This window comes from Orbicella franksi, chromosome 13, assembly GCF_964199315.1.
Source record: "Orbicella franksi chromosome 13, jaOrbFran1.1, whole genome shotgun sequence".
Lineage (NCBI taxonomy): Eukaryota > Metazoa > Cnidaria > Anthozoa > Scleractinia > Merulinidae > Orbicella > Orbicella franksi.
Genome location: NC_138157.1, coordinates 10533812 through 10546592, shown reverse-complemented (window position 1 = coordinate 10546592; position 12781 = coordinate 10533812). Strand labels below are relative to the sequence as shown.

Sequence of the window (12781 nt, the reverse complement as noted above, 5' to 3'; positions counted from 1 at the left end):
ATTTGTCACCTTATTTGTTACCGTGTTCTGGCACCCAGCATCTTTGGCCTTTTTATCTTTTTTTGCTTCAAATATGTTGTTAAACTAATAGACCATCTTACAGTTGTCTGTTCAGTGACCTGGCCTTTGAAAGGCACCGAAGCTGCAGGTGACAATGTTTTGATAACGACCTCACTGTTTCTGTTGTTTAAATGAAGTTGTTCTTATTCTAACTAGTTTGCAATTACATGAGAAAAGCAGAGAGGTTTCTATCAAAGCAAGGTCACCTCCAGTCTCGCTTGCATTCATGGCCAGGTTACTAAGCACACAACCGTAAAATGGTCTATTGGTTTAATTTTGTCGCTTTTTTCTTTTTTCTTTTCGGGAGGGGGAGATTTGGAAGCTTTATACCCTGACCTCAGCTAACTAAAATCCTTATTTATCTGCTCTCCTTTTTAAAAGTGAGGGTAGAAGGCATGATTCAGGCATATGCTAGCTGATTCTGGTCTACTTCGCGATCTGGAGGAGCATTAGAACCCATGGCCTTGTACGGTGACCCCGCCTATCCCCCTACTTGTCCACCTCCAGGTCCCTTATATAGGTGCCGGAATAGCACCGCAAATATATGGAGCTGTACAACAAAGCCATGAGCGTCGTTTGTATGTCTGTAGAGTGGCTTTTCGGGGATATGGTCAATTATTCTAAATTTCTTGATTTTAAAAACTCTTAGTGCAGTTGGAAAAATGTACATTGTGTGTTACTACCAGACCTGTCTGTGGACGCTCGCACCATTGAATTTTATTTTCCTTCAACATTTACTTCCATTCATCTGCAAAACTTAAACCTTTTCGAAACAAAATATTTTTTTAATTATTTGTATACCAAATTTTGGCAACTTGATAAAGTTGAAGTGTAGTTAAGGAGAGTTAAGGTCATTCCACTGAAATAGAACCTGCACTGAGATTTTTGTGAATCTTTGCCTATTGATTGCTTATATTATAGGAACTTAAACTTTGAAATAAAAATGAGGGGTCCCCATGTTCGTCTAGGAGCAACAGCACCTTGTTTATACCCAATAAATCCTTATAATAACATCATGATTGTAGTCACGATTGCTTGCTAAATTCACGTTTCCGACGATTGTTTTTTGTTCTACACTGAGAATTGGTCCATATTTATTTTACACGGAGACATTTGTTACTCAATTCAAAACAACAGAAAAAAATGATAGGTCACCATACTCGTTTGCGAGAAAATGACGATTTACCTCTATGGCGAGGTCCAGCCGTAAAGAAAAAGCCGCCATTTTATAATGCGCGCGCGCTAATCACGCGTGAAATTATGCGCAGTAGGGATGCGCAATGTAATACTGGGAAATGACCTTAAGTTAATAATAAAGTGATCAAAATATCTATAACCTATGTATCTAAGGCCCGGTTCAAACGTCGCGCTATCGTCTTGTCGAACTCAATTGAATAAAGTTCCACTTCAGCGCGATTGCTGCGCGACAGTTGATTCAAACGTTGTACTTAATAGCTGCTGACTCGTCCCAGGTCGTCTCTATGTAACACATGTTTCTGGCACGGGTGTCTCTGAAGATAACATTGATCCTCAGATATTTACTGGAAGAAATCATGTCCACCATATCAGTTATGACTTTTTCCCCCCATACGGCCTTCCTTCCCACCTTTTGCGAAGAGCTAGAATTCGATTTTGGTGTCGATAGACTTGAACATTCCGATAAATCCGAGTCTAGACTGATTTTGAGTTTCTTCGGATGATAGGCTTTCATCTTCGTACTCTGAATCCACGCTTTTGTCGTCATTCACATTGACATCCCCGTGAGATACATATCTACGCATGCGTTTCATGTAATCCCGCTGTGAAAGAGTTCGGGGCGACATTATCAAAATGTATGCATTTAGGTTTCGCTTCAATTGTACTTGACGTTTGAATCAAACGTCGTGCCAACGTCAAACTTAATATTCTATTAGTTCGACAAATAGTGCGACTGTAGCTCGACGTTTGAATCAACGTCACGCCAGAGTCGGGTAGTGCGACTCAGCTTGTCGCGCTACCCGACGCTGGCGCCACGTTGGATTTAAACGTCGAGCTACAGTGAGTGAGAATGTGAGTGAGAACTTTATTAAAGTGTCAAAAACCTTATAGCCTGGAAATAATACACCATACTAATTAGGGGACACTGCTAAAAAACTATACTGATACTAATATTAATACAATAAAAAATAAATGACTTGAAGGGCATTATGTGCAGCATAGGACGCAGCCCTTACAGCCGGTGTCCAGTCGCGCTATTTGTCGAGCTTAATTGATTAATCGAGTTCGACACGACGATAGCCTGAAGTTTGAACCGGGCCTAAGAGAAGAATGTCAATTAAGTTCACTGAGTAGTTTTACCTTTTGCTGATGTTTTGATCGTTAATGTTAACGTGTATCGTTGATTAGTTCCGTCTAGCAGTCAGACATAAGAGATGATCGTCGATATTGGGTAGGTAATTACACATGAACAGTTTTAAAACTTGAAACACAGTTATGGCTTTATGTTGCTTCAGGCACGAAATAAGATATAAACTATCAGACACCTTGTACTGTTTTGTCGTTGTCTAGAATGAATGGGGTCAGTATTTCACACTCTGTCTTCATCGCGTTCAACATAAAGACGCAAAACAATTCAAACTCGCTACGCTCGCCTATTGACGTCAATTAATAACTTAATTAAAAAGCTGCAAAATTGCTGGTCCTATGGCTGCAGCTGTGGATGGATTGTTATTACTTTTCATCTAAACCACCAAATAATACAACAGCAGTGTTTGGGATCAAGGCAACCTTAATTAATATTAATTAGCTGATAATTAACTTCATACAAAAATACCACTGAGAAACCTAATATATAAAATAGTAATAACAAACACTCCGTAACATAGTAAAGACAATATCAAGAAACACATACAAACACATACATTAATTAAGTGGCTGCCCACAAATAGAATACAAATAAAACTAAGCAAACAAAAGACATTAAAAGGAGATATACCCCCAGGATAGGGAGGGAGGAGAAAAAAAACTGCTAACTGCCAACTACACGAACAGCGAGGTGCTAGTCCTAGAAAGCGATATTGCAGCTGATGGGAAGACAAGATATGTTATGCTTTATGTGTTGCCTAATGTATTTTTACTGGCAAGTAGAAAAGTACCTACATAGAAGGTTCAAACTGTGAACGTTATTTTACTGTACAGTGACGCAAGTTAGCGTGATACTAGTATGAAACAGTTTAAAGGTTACCTGGTTCCCAGTGCCTATAATTTGTGGTTTGGAAACGCATCACTCAAAGACTGATGCTATTCCACAGTCTGGAGTTCACGCCAAGACGAGCTCGTTGAGAGCACAATTTGTGAAGAGGCTGTGATCGTAGCAGAACACTACGTATAGGCCAATAGAACTGCCTTGAGCGATGGCTCTAATGATCAGCTGGGACCGATTCATCAACTTCGAAGTTAAAACACCGTCGGAATCGTCTTGGAAAGAAATGGTACCTCCTTCATACGAAGAAGCTGTTGACAATAATAGCGGTATAGGAAATTCGCAGCCTAACACTAATGCATCAGTCAATTCCAGCAGTGCCCATCCCCCCCCCCCCGGGCAACCGCGGGGCATTTGCTCACGTTGTCAGTCCCGGGGGTGGGGCATCCGCAATTTTATCGCGGCCCGGGGGCTGGGCATTTGCGTACTCCGGGGCGACCCCCGGGCATTCGACACACGTGTTTTGGAAAGCGCCATGGATGAGTTCATCGGGAAAGACGAGGCGTTTGTCGAACAATGTTTTCTCAATTTTAGATATTTCTTCACTACTTGTAAGCATATAAATATAAGCGACAAGGTGAACTATATTTTGTTTATCACAAAACAATCACTGACACGAACACGACTATTTCGCATTTCGCATTCAAAACTAGCCTAGCATTTTTTAAATTCATGAAAGTGGAGTTAAAATACTTAAGGTTTGCGAATTCAAATGATGCGGTCTTCAAGACAGATCTTGCGAGCTTAAAATGCAATGCATCATCATTTAAAATGTCTTGATTCTTTACAGAAAAAGTAGCCTGCGAATACAGGCGCCTATCATTGCTCGCGGTTGGGGACACGTCCGCCGCAATCCCAGCTATCCTCTAGCAAACTGTTTATACAAACAAATATAAGGAAATAAATATAATCAGAATCAACTAACACGTACTGTTGTCCTTGAAGTCTTACCGTTGCATTAAAATACTGAACAGTTGACCGTTTTATTCACTGATTGATTAAAAAACTGTGGAGGTGTTAAAAGGCGACGATTCCGGGGGCGGGGCATTTGCCCTCTTTGTTCGTCCCCACCCCGGGGCATTTAGACAACTTATGTGTCCCCACCCCGGGGAATTTGCCAATTTTTTTTAAAAAAATGCTAATGCCCGGGTTTTAGCCCGGGGGGGGGGATGGGCACTGCTGGAGTTGACTGATGCATAAAGTTGTACCAAGTGATGCGAATGAATCGAATTTGGACAACACGTCGACTTCTGCACCACCGTCTTATGAAGAAAGTCATGAAAATACGAAGACTCTGAATTGCGGAAGTATTGCTGTTTAAATCATAAGAAAATGCGACGCACAAACCTGCAAGCCAGTGGTCATTAGAAGAGGGTTTTGATGAGGGTGCTGGAATTAGCAGTTAATTTTCGGCAATTTCTCAGATATCAGCTAACATTTCAGCCCATTTCAAAGCCATCAGAAACTTTCTCAAATCTCGGATTATAACTGACAGTTGAACTTTTGACCAATTCAAAAAGCCCCATGTAGATTAAATTTCCTCCCAAGCGTGGGATGCCCAGCCCGTGTAGTTAGGTGGAATTTAAAGAGAGGACAAATTGTACAAAAGAGTACAAATTAAACTTTATATAAACACTGTCGCGTGTTCTTTAGGTAGCATTTTACGCTTCACTTGTTTAACGTTCTTAGAGCAACACTTTCATACGATGGTGGAGAAGGATTCGTATCCGTCTCCTGTTCTTCATCTGTGTAACATGGAGGAGCTACACATTGCGTCTGCGTAGTTGCGTCATTATTGTCGTCATTCCTGGTTACTTCTTCGTAAGACGGTGGATGGCCAATCATTCTCGTCAAGAGAAAGTTGATTTCTCTTCTTGATGACGATAAGTTATCAGTCTGTGACTCATCGTTGTTGCTCTGTCGTTCTCGCAGTATTAATAGGGAGCTTAAGCTAACTACGACGACGACGGCAACGAGAACGTCACTAAACAATAGGTTTAATGAGCAGTACAATGGCTGTGTACGTGCGTTATAAATCTTTGTTCATTTCTTTGCCGTCCTCTGCAAAACAATTAACGTGAAATGACCAAGTTCTGCGTCGTCTACGGAACGTGGACGACGACGGCTAATTTTTCGTATTTCCATTAGGAATTGAACGCCGTCGTTGCATATTAAGCTTAAGCACGTTTGTAGAACCATTGACGCACCGAATAGATCTAGACAATCGCGAATTTCGCTTGTAAAATGTAAATTCATTTTTTACTAGGCGTCGTCCTCGGCGTCGTCGTCGTTGCTTAAGCTCCCTATTAACTCGATCACTGAATTCAACGCTATGAGTTGTAGAAATTTGAACTTCGCCGGTTCAAGTTATTCGCATTGCACCTTCTGACGCGTGTGCTGTCCTTTTGAAATAACGCCACCGGAAATAAACAGATTGCTGAGCCATCAATCAGAAAGTACACATTGTAAGAGCTGTGTGTAATAGGCCGTCTATACCAAACTTCGCTTAATTCGTCCATTTTAAGCCTATTGTAATGCCACAACTATTAGAGTTATTATAAGAATTTCGTTGAGAATTAAGAATTTTAGGTTTAGCTTTTCAAGTTGTAATTCACTTATCTGCAAGGATACTAGTACTGTGACAAACGAAAAGAACACCTCAGGTACTAAAAATAGTCCGCTAAAAAGCGTTTTGAAGACGTTGCTGTCGTTTGTTAATACGGATTGCTCGTAGATAAACTTTCTCTCTCTGACAACTGTGAAGCTTGCACTTGTCACACTGAATAAATGATGAATTTGTTTGTCAGAAAAATAGCCTTCGGCGGTCCGCTGATGCGTTTAAATAAGATAGATGTCTCTCAACATGCTGGGTAATAATCATTTTTTAACGTGGGTCACGCGATCTTGTTGTCGAGGGAAGAAAATAAGCGAGAACTACAAAAGACGTATTAACCTTTCCGAAGAACTCACATAGGCGACTCTTGAGGTATTGATTAGCTACAGAATTAGGATTAAGTGTTACAATTTACCGACAGAGGTAGTCTAGTTGTCGAGTACACTTCATAGATTCTAGGATTTAGAAATTCGGCAGCGTCTCTGCAGCTGCATGACAGCTAAATTTCAAAATGTCAAAGGCATTTGGATACAACGGAGATCTATTAAGTGGTCCGTTGCAATTCCATTGTATCATGTAGTTCCATGTCGCCAGGGGTATAAAAACACTGTCGATGGTTGATAACAAGAAGATCTGTTAGATCTTATAACCGCGCTTTTAAAATTTAACTGTTTGCTTAGCACTACCGTCGGAACGCAGTGCACATTCCAAAGCAGTTATTGATGATTCTTTTCTTACTGTAGACATCACATCACTTGATCAACACAAATTGTATTATTGCACCATCAGTGGTAGCCGTTGACAAATCTCCGATGACGTAATGGTCTTAATCTTTGTAGAACTTTCTTCGGGATATGTATGGGCATGAACGATATAAATGACACGATAATAACACTATTAACAACAGCTTTCTTTCTTAAAAGTCATGAGTAAATTTAATTGGTGTTTTCCACGAGTAAAGGGCTAGCAAAGTAGTCACACAAGTCATATAATTTAATAATAAAACTCTATCCCGACCGATGTATCGATTTTGGTCACTCCAGTGACCACAGATTGAAAACGTGACAGAAAATTGGCGTTACTTTCGATGATCTCATCATTAGCCAATTATAGGCCATCTTTCAGCTCTTTTCGTCATATCCCCCCCACGGGAGAATTTTGTCAAGTTAGCTAATTTAGTATGCAAGCCACCGTAATGGCGGTCACCGTCGACGAAATGTTTATTTACCCAAAATTGGGGCAAAATCTTTCGGAGATGGAAATCAGGACATTTGTAAGGATACAGAAAGTAATTTGGGGCCGGTTGCTGGCTTCTAAGGCTGAATTTATCCAGAAGTAAGCTGTATTTTCGTTTTCGTGCCGAAAGCCGTGCGATGAAATGTTATCGGCTTGTTCTGCTGTCTTGTTCTGTTTTTCTCTTGGTCTTTGTTGTAGCCCGCCGAGGCCAGTCTTTCGTCTAAATCAGTTGAAAAAAGTTCGAAAAAGATGTTCCCATTCAAGTTTAAGCTCTCAGGCGATAATTCTGGAGATTTTTGGCCGAAACGTTCGGCTTTGTTATGTTGGTGTTTTTCGGTTGCTATGGGTGACCGTTGCTTCCTTTGTTAGGTCAAGTCTGGGGAGTGAGGTCACAAAAAAATTCTAAATAATTCTGGTTTTGTTCGATTTCGCTGAAATTTTAACACGATAAGGCTGGATTGTTAACGAATAGATTTACCGCCTGCCGATGTGTGGTAGCTATTAACGCTGAAGTGTTATATCGCTTCGAAGTCAGGGTTTTGAAGAGATTTTTTTGCAACGTGTGGGTTCGGCGTGATTTTGTAATCGGAGGTTTTTGTTGACCCCGAAGGAAAAAATATCCGGAATAGGTCATTTCATCGACGATTCAAAGGAATATAAATATGTATATGTTCCGAGCTAAATTTCTGGTGAAAAAATATAATTTTTGACGAACGCTGGGTTTTTAATTTTTTCCCGCGAAAGTCAGTATCGGAGATGAGATTTATTAATGTTTCAACAGCTTTTGGCGAGTAAACATCACAGGTTGCGTGACTAAAAATTTGGCCGAGTGGAAGCGTGGGTCTGGTCGCAGACAAAACTGCGAAAAAAAAAAAAAAACCACGGGTAAACCATGAACCGCGCTCGGCCCATGGCCGCGCGGTTAAAAAACGCTGTAGACGGTTAATACCGACTTCAAACAGGATGAATATCAACCTATTGATCCTTCCTCTCCCATTTCCACAAGTACATCAATTTGTGAAAGGTGAATGAATAGACTATAAAAGTAGAGCAAAAGTCAGATCAGGTTAATACCAACCAAGAAGAATGCATTTGTTGAAACCGCAAAATATTTTGTAAGTATTGAGCGTCTCGACGGATTGAAATTAGTGCGGTCGGTGGGCGGACATATTGGACCAGGCCACCTGAATTGAATGAATGCATTACAGCTATCTCTGGCGGCGGTTATTGTCAGGTCTTATGTCAGAGCATAGCCTTTAATGCCCCCATATACAGAAGACGTGACCTCCGCAGTGCTATTGCCATTACTACTATCACCGACACAACAGTAAAGATTGTTTTCACACTACACTTCACGGTAATTCAACACAACGAAGTTTCAGCGCCATTACTACTTTCACCAACACAACACTTAAGATCTTCTTCACACTACACTTCACAGTAATTTGACATGCACCACGAGGTGCATTTTTGTGTACCACGTCAACAACCTTACGCGATTTCGGGGGCACCCATGCAATATGCAACGGATATTGAATATACCGGCACCATGTTGTTTTCGATCAGACCGATTTGAATAGACTGTAGAATAACTAACCATGAAAACCGTTCAAGCTTTCCTGAGTGTTTCCTTCGAACGTCAAGTACATCAGTCGTACACCTTTTACTGTCGAATCAGTTTTTTACAGTGGAACCCCGCCTTACAGCCATCCCGTTAATGCCGCCATCTCCGTCGTTATTACGACCCCTTTATTCTTGCCCGCGAGCAAAACTCAGTCGGTCAATATTAAAGAACCCTTTTAATATAGTCACCCCGTTAATACAGCTAGATTTGATAAAAAAAAAAAGGGTTGTGATTGTTCGAACTTTCTTTGTGAAACTTTTTTGACCAAACTTTTCCTCATTTTTCGGCTCGCAAATGAGGCGATCCTTGAGGCTATAGTTCGTCAGTTAACTTATGCTTTCTAACGCACGGCACGCAAACCAATATTAACTGATGTGAGGCAAAACTGAAACTGAGAAGAGGGTGAGAAAGTCTGCCAAGGGTAGAGTAGTCTTTGACCTACATTCATGGCGAAAACAACTAAAAAGTACTGTCAAATCTACGACCTTGGACCTTTGAAGCTAGCGACAAGAGCGGAAGTCATTCAAACGAAAGCATGATTCCGGTAGCTCCTGTTAAGTTCCTGTGTCTCAGTCGTGTTATTGTTGTTGTTTCAATTCATTGCTTCGTCAGACGTAGCTCAGGTGCGGCTATTAAATATTAGATACGCGGAAAATAACATAGAAAATGAGACTACCAAAAGCTGAACACGACTCGCAAATTATTTGTTTTTATTTCGAATATTTGACCCTGTAGCGAGCAAACACAGTTGCAGTAGGTAAGTAAAACAGTCAGTTTAACATCGCGCCCAGGGTCTTCATGGCCCAGTTAGTAGCTACAGCATCGAACTCGTGTAACGGTTTTCACGGCTGAATTATTTGGAGCGAAGATCATTAGGTGTGATTAGCGTTTTATGCGGTTTGCGCGGACTGACAAGACGAACATGGTGAAGAATAAGGGAGAATCAGTTTTCCATGAGTTCACTCAGCACGTTAGTATACGGCTCATGTATTCAGTTAGCTCCTGTAGGCACGCAGCGTATGCAATTGTAAAATTCGATCGTGAGTCTGACAGATTCTCCCATTGTTTTCTTGATTTAACCATTGGACGACGAGTTCGAGGTTGCTATCTTAGTTGGCGAGTAGTGAAGCCCCAGGCCTACTATATTAACTGAATAGACACCGAGAGCAAGCCTTCCAATTGTTCTAGCACAATCCACTTATCAATCGTTCAAATACAACTCCATTAGTTTAGGAACTTCAAGAAAAACCGAAGTCGAACATGCTGCAGTCTATCGATCGTTGAACAGCGCCAGCGCAGTCAATTAGATAGCACGTTTAACTGATAGCTACAGTCAGTAGGTTATGCTGTCCATTGATAGAAGACCCATAAAACACGATTGCTTCGGCGTTTTTGTCAAAAGGGAAATATGTTCTTGAATTTAAACTCAAAATGATCCACAAAATAATGGGTTTTGGACTGCGATCTTTACCCATGAAATTTTTCAGCACCCCACCCCTACCAGGTTCGTTCCTTCCTCCCATGATCACCTCCTTTACTTGAACTTTCTCAGACAGTTATTTCAGTTCGCTCATTATCTAGTTACAAGTTTGGGAAGGGTGTATAGGAATTGTAGAAAACAATATGCAAAAATTTGACCTTGACAACTGATGCATGAGTAAATTTGTCCTTAGGCTGAGATTTCACACTGCCTAATTAATTGACGTCAACAAACGACATCGTAACGAGTTTGAAGTTTGTTCTTCAGTACGTTGTGCCACCGGTGGGTACGTGATCAAAGCAAAGTGAAATACGAAGTATGCGTCCCAGCCTTTCTAGACAACGACAAAACAGTCAAGGTGTTTATAGTCTCTTCCTCAATTTCTGCTGGAAACAACATAAAAACCATAACCACGTTTCAAGTCTTTAAACTGTTTATGTATCTTATGTACCTATCAAATATATATGATGATCTCTTACTTACGCATCAAAACAAGATGGAACAACTCAACCATAGTCGTCAACAATAACGATAAAAACATCAATAAACGGAAAAGCTACCCTAAACTTAACTGTCATTCTGTTCTTATTCTCTCCTAGGAACACGACAAATAATCGATTCCTTCTCTACATCGAGTAACTTCATTTTAACCCGGCCATTACAAAGTAACCAGAGATGCACAAGTTAATCAGCAAAAACAATCTCAGCCGGCTGCTTCGCTTAACTCCTCTTATCTTAGTCATAGCTGGTTTTGTTTTAATACTAGTGGGTACCACTGCTTCGTCAAAAAGCTGCAAGATGACTGGTTCTGTGGTTGTAGCTGTCGGTGGATTGTTATTTCTTTTCTTGGCAGCCTGGAGTTCACGCCCAGACAAGTTTGTTGAAAACACAAAATGCGAAGAAGTTGGGATCGCATCAGAACTCTACGCCAATAGAACTGCCTTGAGCGCTGGCTCTAACGATCAGCTGGGACCGACTCATCACTTCGAAGTCAAAACACCGTCGGAATCTCAGTCTTGCAAAGGAATAATACCTCCTTCATACGAAGAAGCTGTTGACAATAATAGCGGTATAGGAAATTCGCAAACTAACAATGAAGTTGTACCAAGTGATGCGAAGTAATGGAGTGTGGACAACACGATTCCTGCACCGCCGTCTTACGAAGAAAGTCATGAAAATTAATGCGAAGATATTTTCATAATTCTCCTTAATGGTTCTTATAAATTTACTGTAAATAAAGACGTCCTCCTTGGATATGAAAAACGTCTGGGAGTTCTACTAGGAGTTCGAAGAGATGACAATCTCAACTTTACTGAGCACATTAGCAAACTATGTACTAAGGCAACCAGAGTGTGGAGTACGCTCTCCTCTTCGAAACTTAATACCCTGCAAGGCTAAGCTACTACTGTATAAACCTTTTATACTGCCTTATTTAACTTACTGCCACCTAACCGGGCATTTTTGCAAGTCATCAGACAAAAGGAAGCTAGAACGAAGACAAGAACGAGCCCTAAGGGTGATATATAAATCCCACTCCGATACATATGAAGAACTTCTAAGACGTGCTGATATACCTTCTTTATATAATAGACGGCTTCAAGATATCACAGAACTTATGTACAAAGTCAAATATGGTCTTGTACCTGATTGCATGCGTTTCCGATCTATTTGTTTGCAAAGGCTCTACACACTCGCTGCGGAATAGTGACTTCGTATTACCACATTTTAGAACTATACGCCATGGCAAACACTCCGTTAGATATTTCGGGCCATACTTACGGTCTAAACTTACCGAAAATCAAAGAGATTCGCCTAGTTTACCTGTTTTTATAAAAAATAAGAAACTGAACCTTGCCGACATTTTAACTAAGAACAGCAATTGCTGTAATCTTTGTAGCCAATAGAATTATTTTAATTTTTACAATTTTATCTTGTACATAAACTAACATAGGATCTCTCATACTCGTTCAGTTTTTATCACTTTCCTGTAAATATTGAAATTTTATAAGTACGGTATATATATATGTCAATTAGTGTTGCTATTTTACTAATGTCCACAATTAGTCTATCTGGGCCAAACACATGGACACTGTGAAATAAAGGTTTTACTTACTCACTTACTTACTTTACGTTTACTCCGGGCCAGGACTGAAACGGAGAGAAAACGTTGTGTGTATTACGGAAGTATCGCTGTTTATATCACAAGAAATTGCAACAAACTTGCTGATAAAGTAAATTATCAGAAACTCCTTAGCAGAACATTGTCATGAAGTTGGCAGATTCGGAAACTGGTCATAAAAAAGATATTTTTAGAGGGATTTTTGCTTGTTGACGGCTAAATAAGTTTAACGCTAGTGTAGAGAATCTGGTCTAGATTAGAATCTAACTGATTCAAACGGAAAGAAATATTCACAGAAAAATAATAAGCCATGTTGTCTGGCTAAGCTAGTATCATTTTGTAGTAACACGTATGCCCTTTTATACTCTATTGGTGTATTAAAAGCGGTCTTCAATGTTATATGCTGA

The 12781-nt window shown here is 40.3% G+C and overlaps 2 protein-coding genes across 2 annotated transcripts in view; both read left to right on the top strand.

The window, feature by feature from the left end:
* Positions 1 to 3073: 3073 nt before the first annotated feature.
* Positions 3074 to 12781, top strand: part of LOC145465016 (uncharacterized) — a 286590-nt gene continuing 276882 nt past the window's right edge. Inside the window, exon 1 of the mRNA XM_081448829.1 lies at positions 3074 to 3154. The gene's annotated coding sequence lies outside the window, so the exon portion shown is untranslated. The remainder of the gene's footprint in view (positions 3155 to 12781) is intronic.
* LOC145465340 (uncharacterized) lies at positions 8529 to 12104 on the top strand. Its single transcript, XM_081449119.1, has one exon. The coding sequence runs from the start codon at positions 10931 to 10933 to the stop codon at positions 11375 to 11377; it is 447 nt and encodes a 148-aa protein (XP_081305245.1). The 5' UTR covers positions 8529 to 10930; the 3' UTR covers positions 11378 to 12104.

What these genes read in the sequence shown, in the direction of transcription:
- LOC145465340 (XM_081449119.1), top strand. Translation starts at nt 10,931, where the DNA reads ATGCACAAGTTAATCAGCAAAAACAATCTCAGCCGGCTGCTTCGCTTA.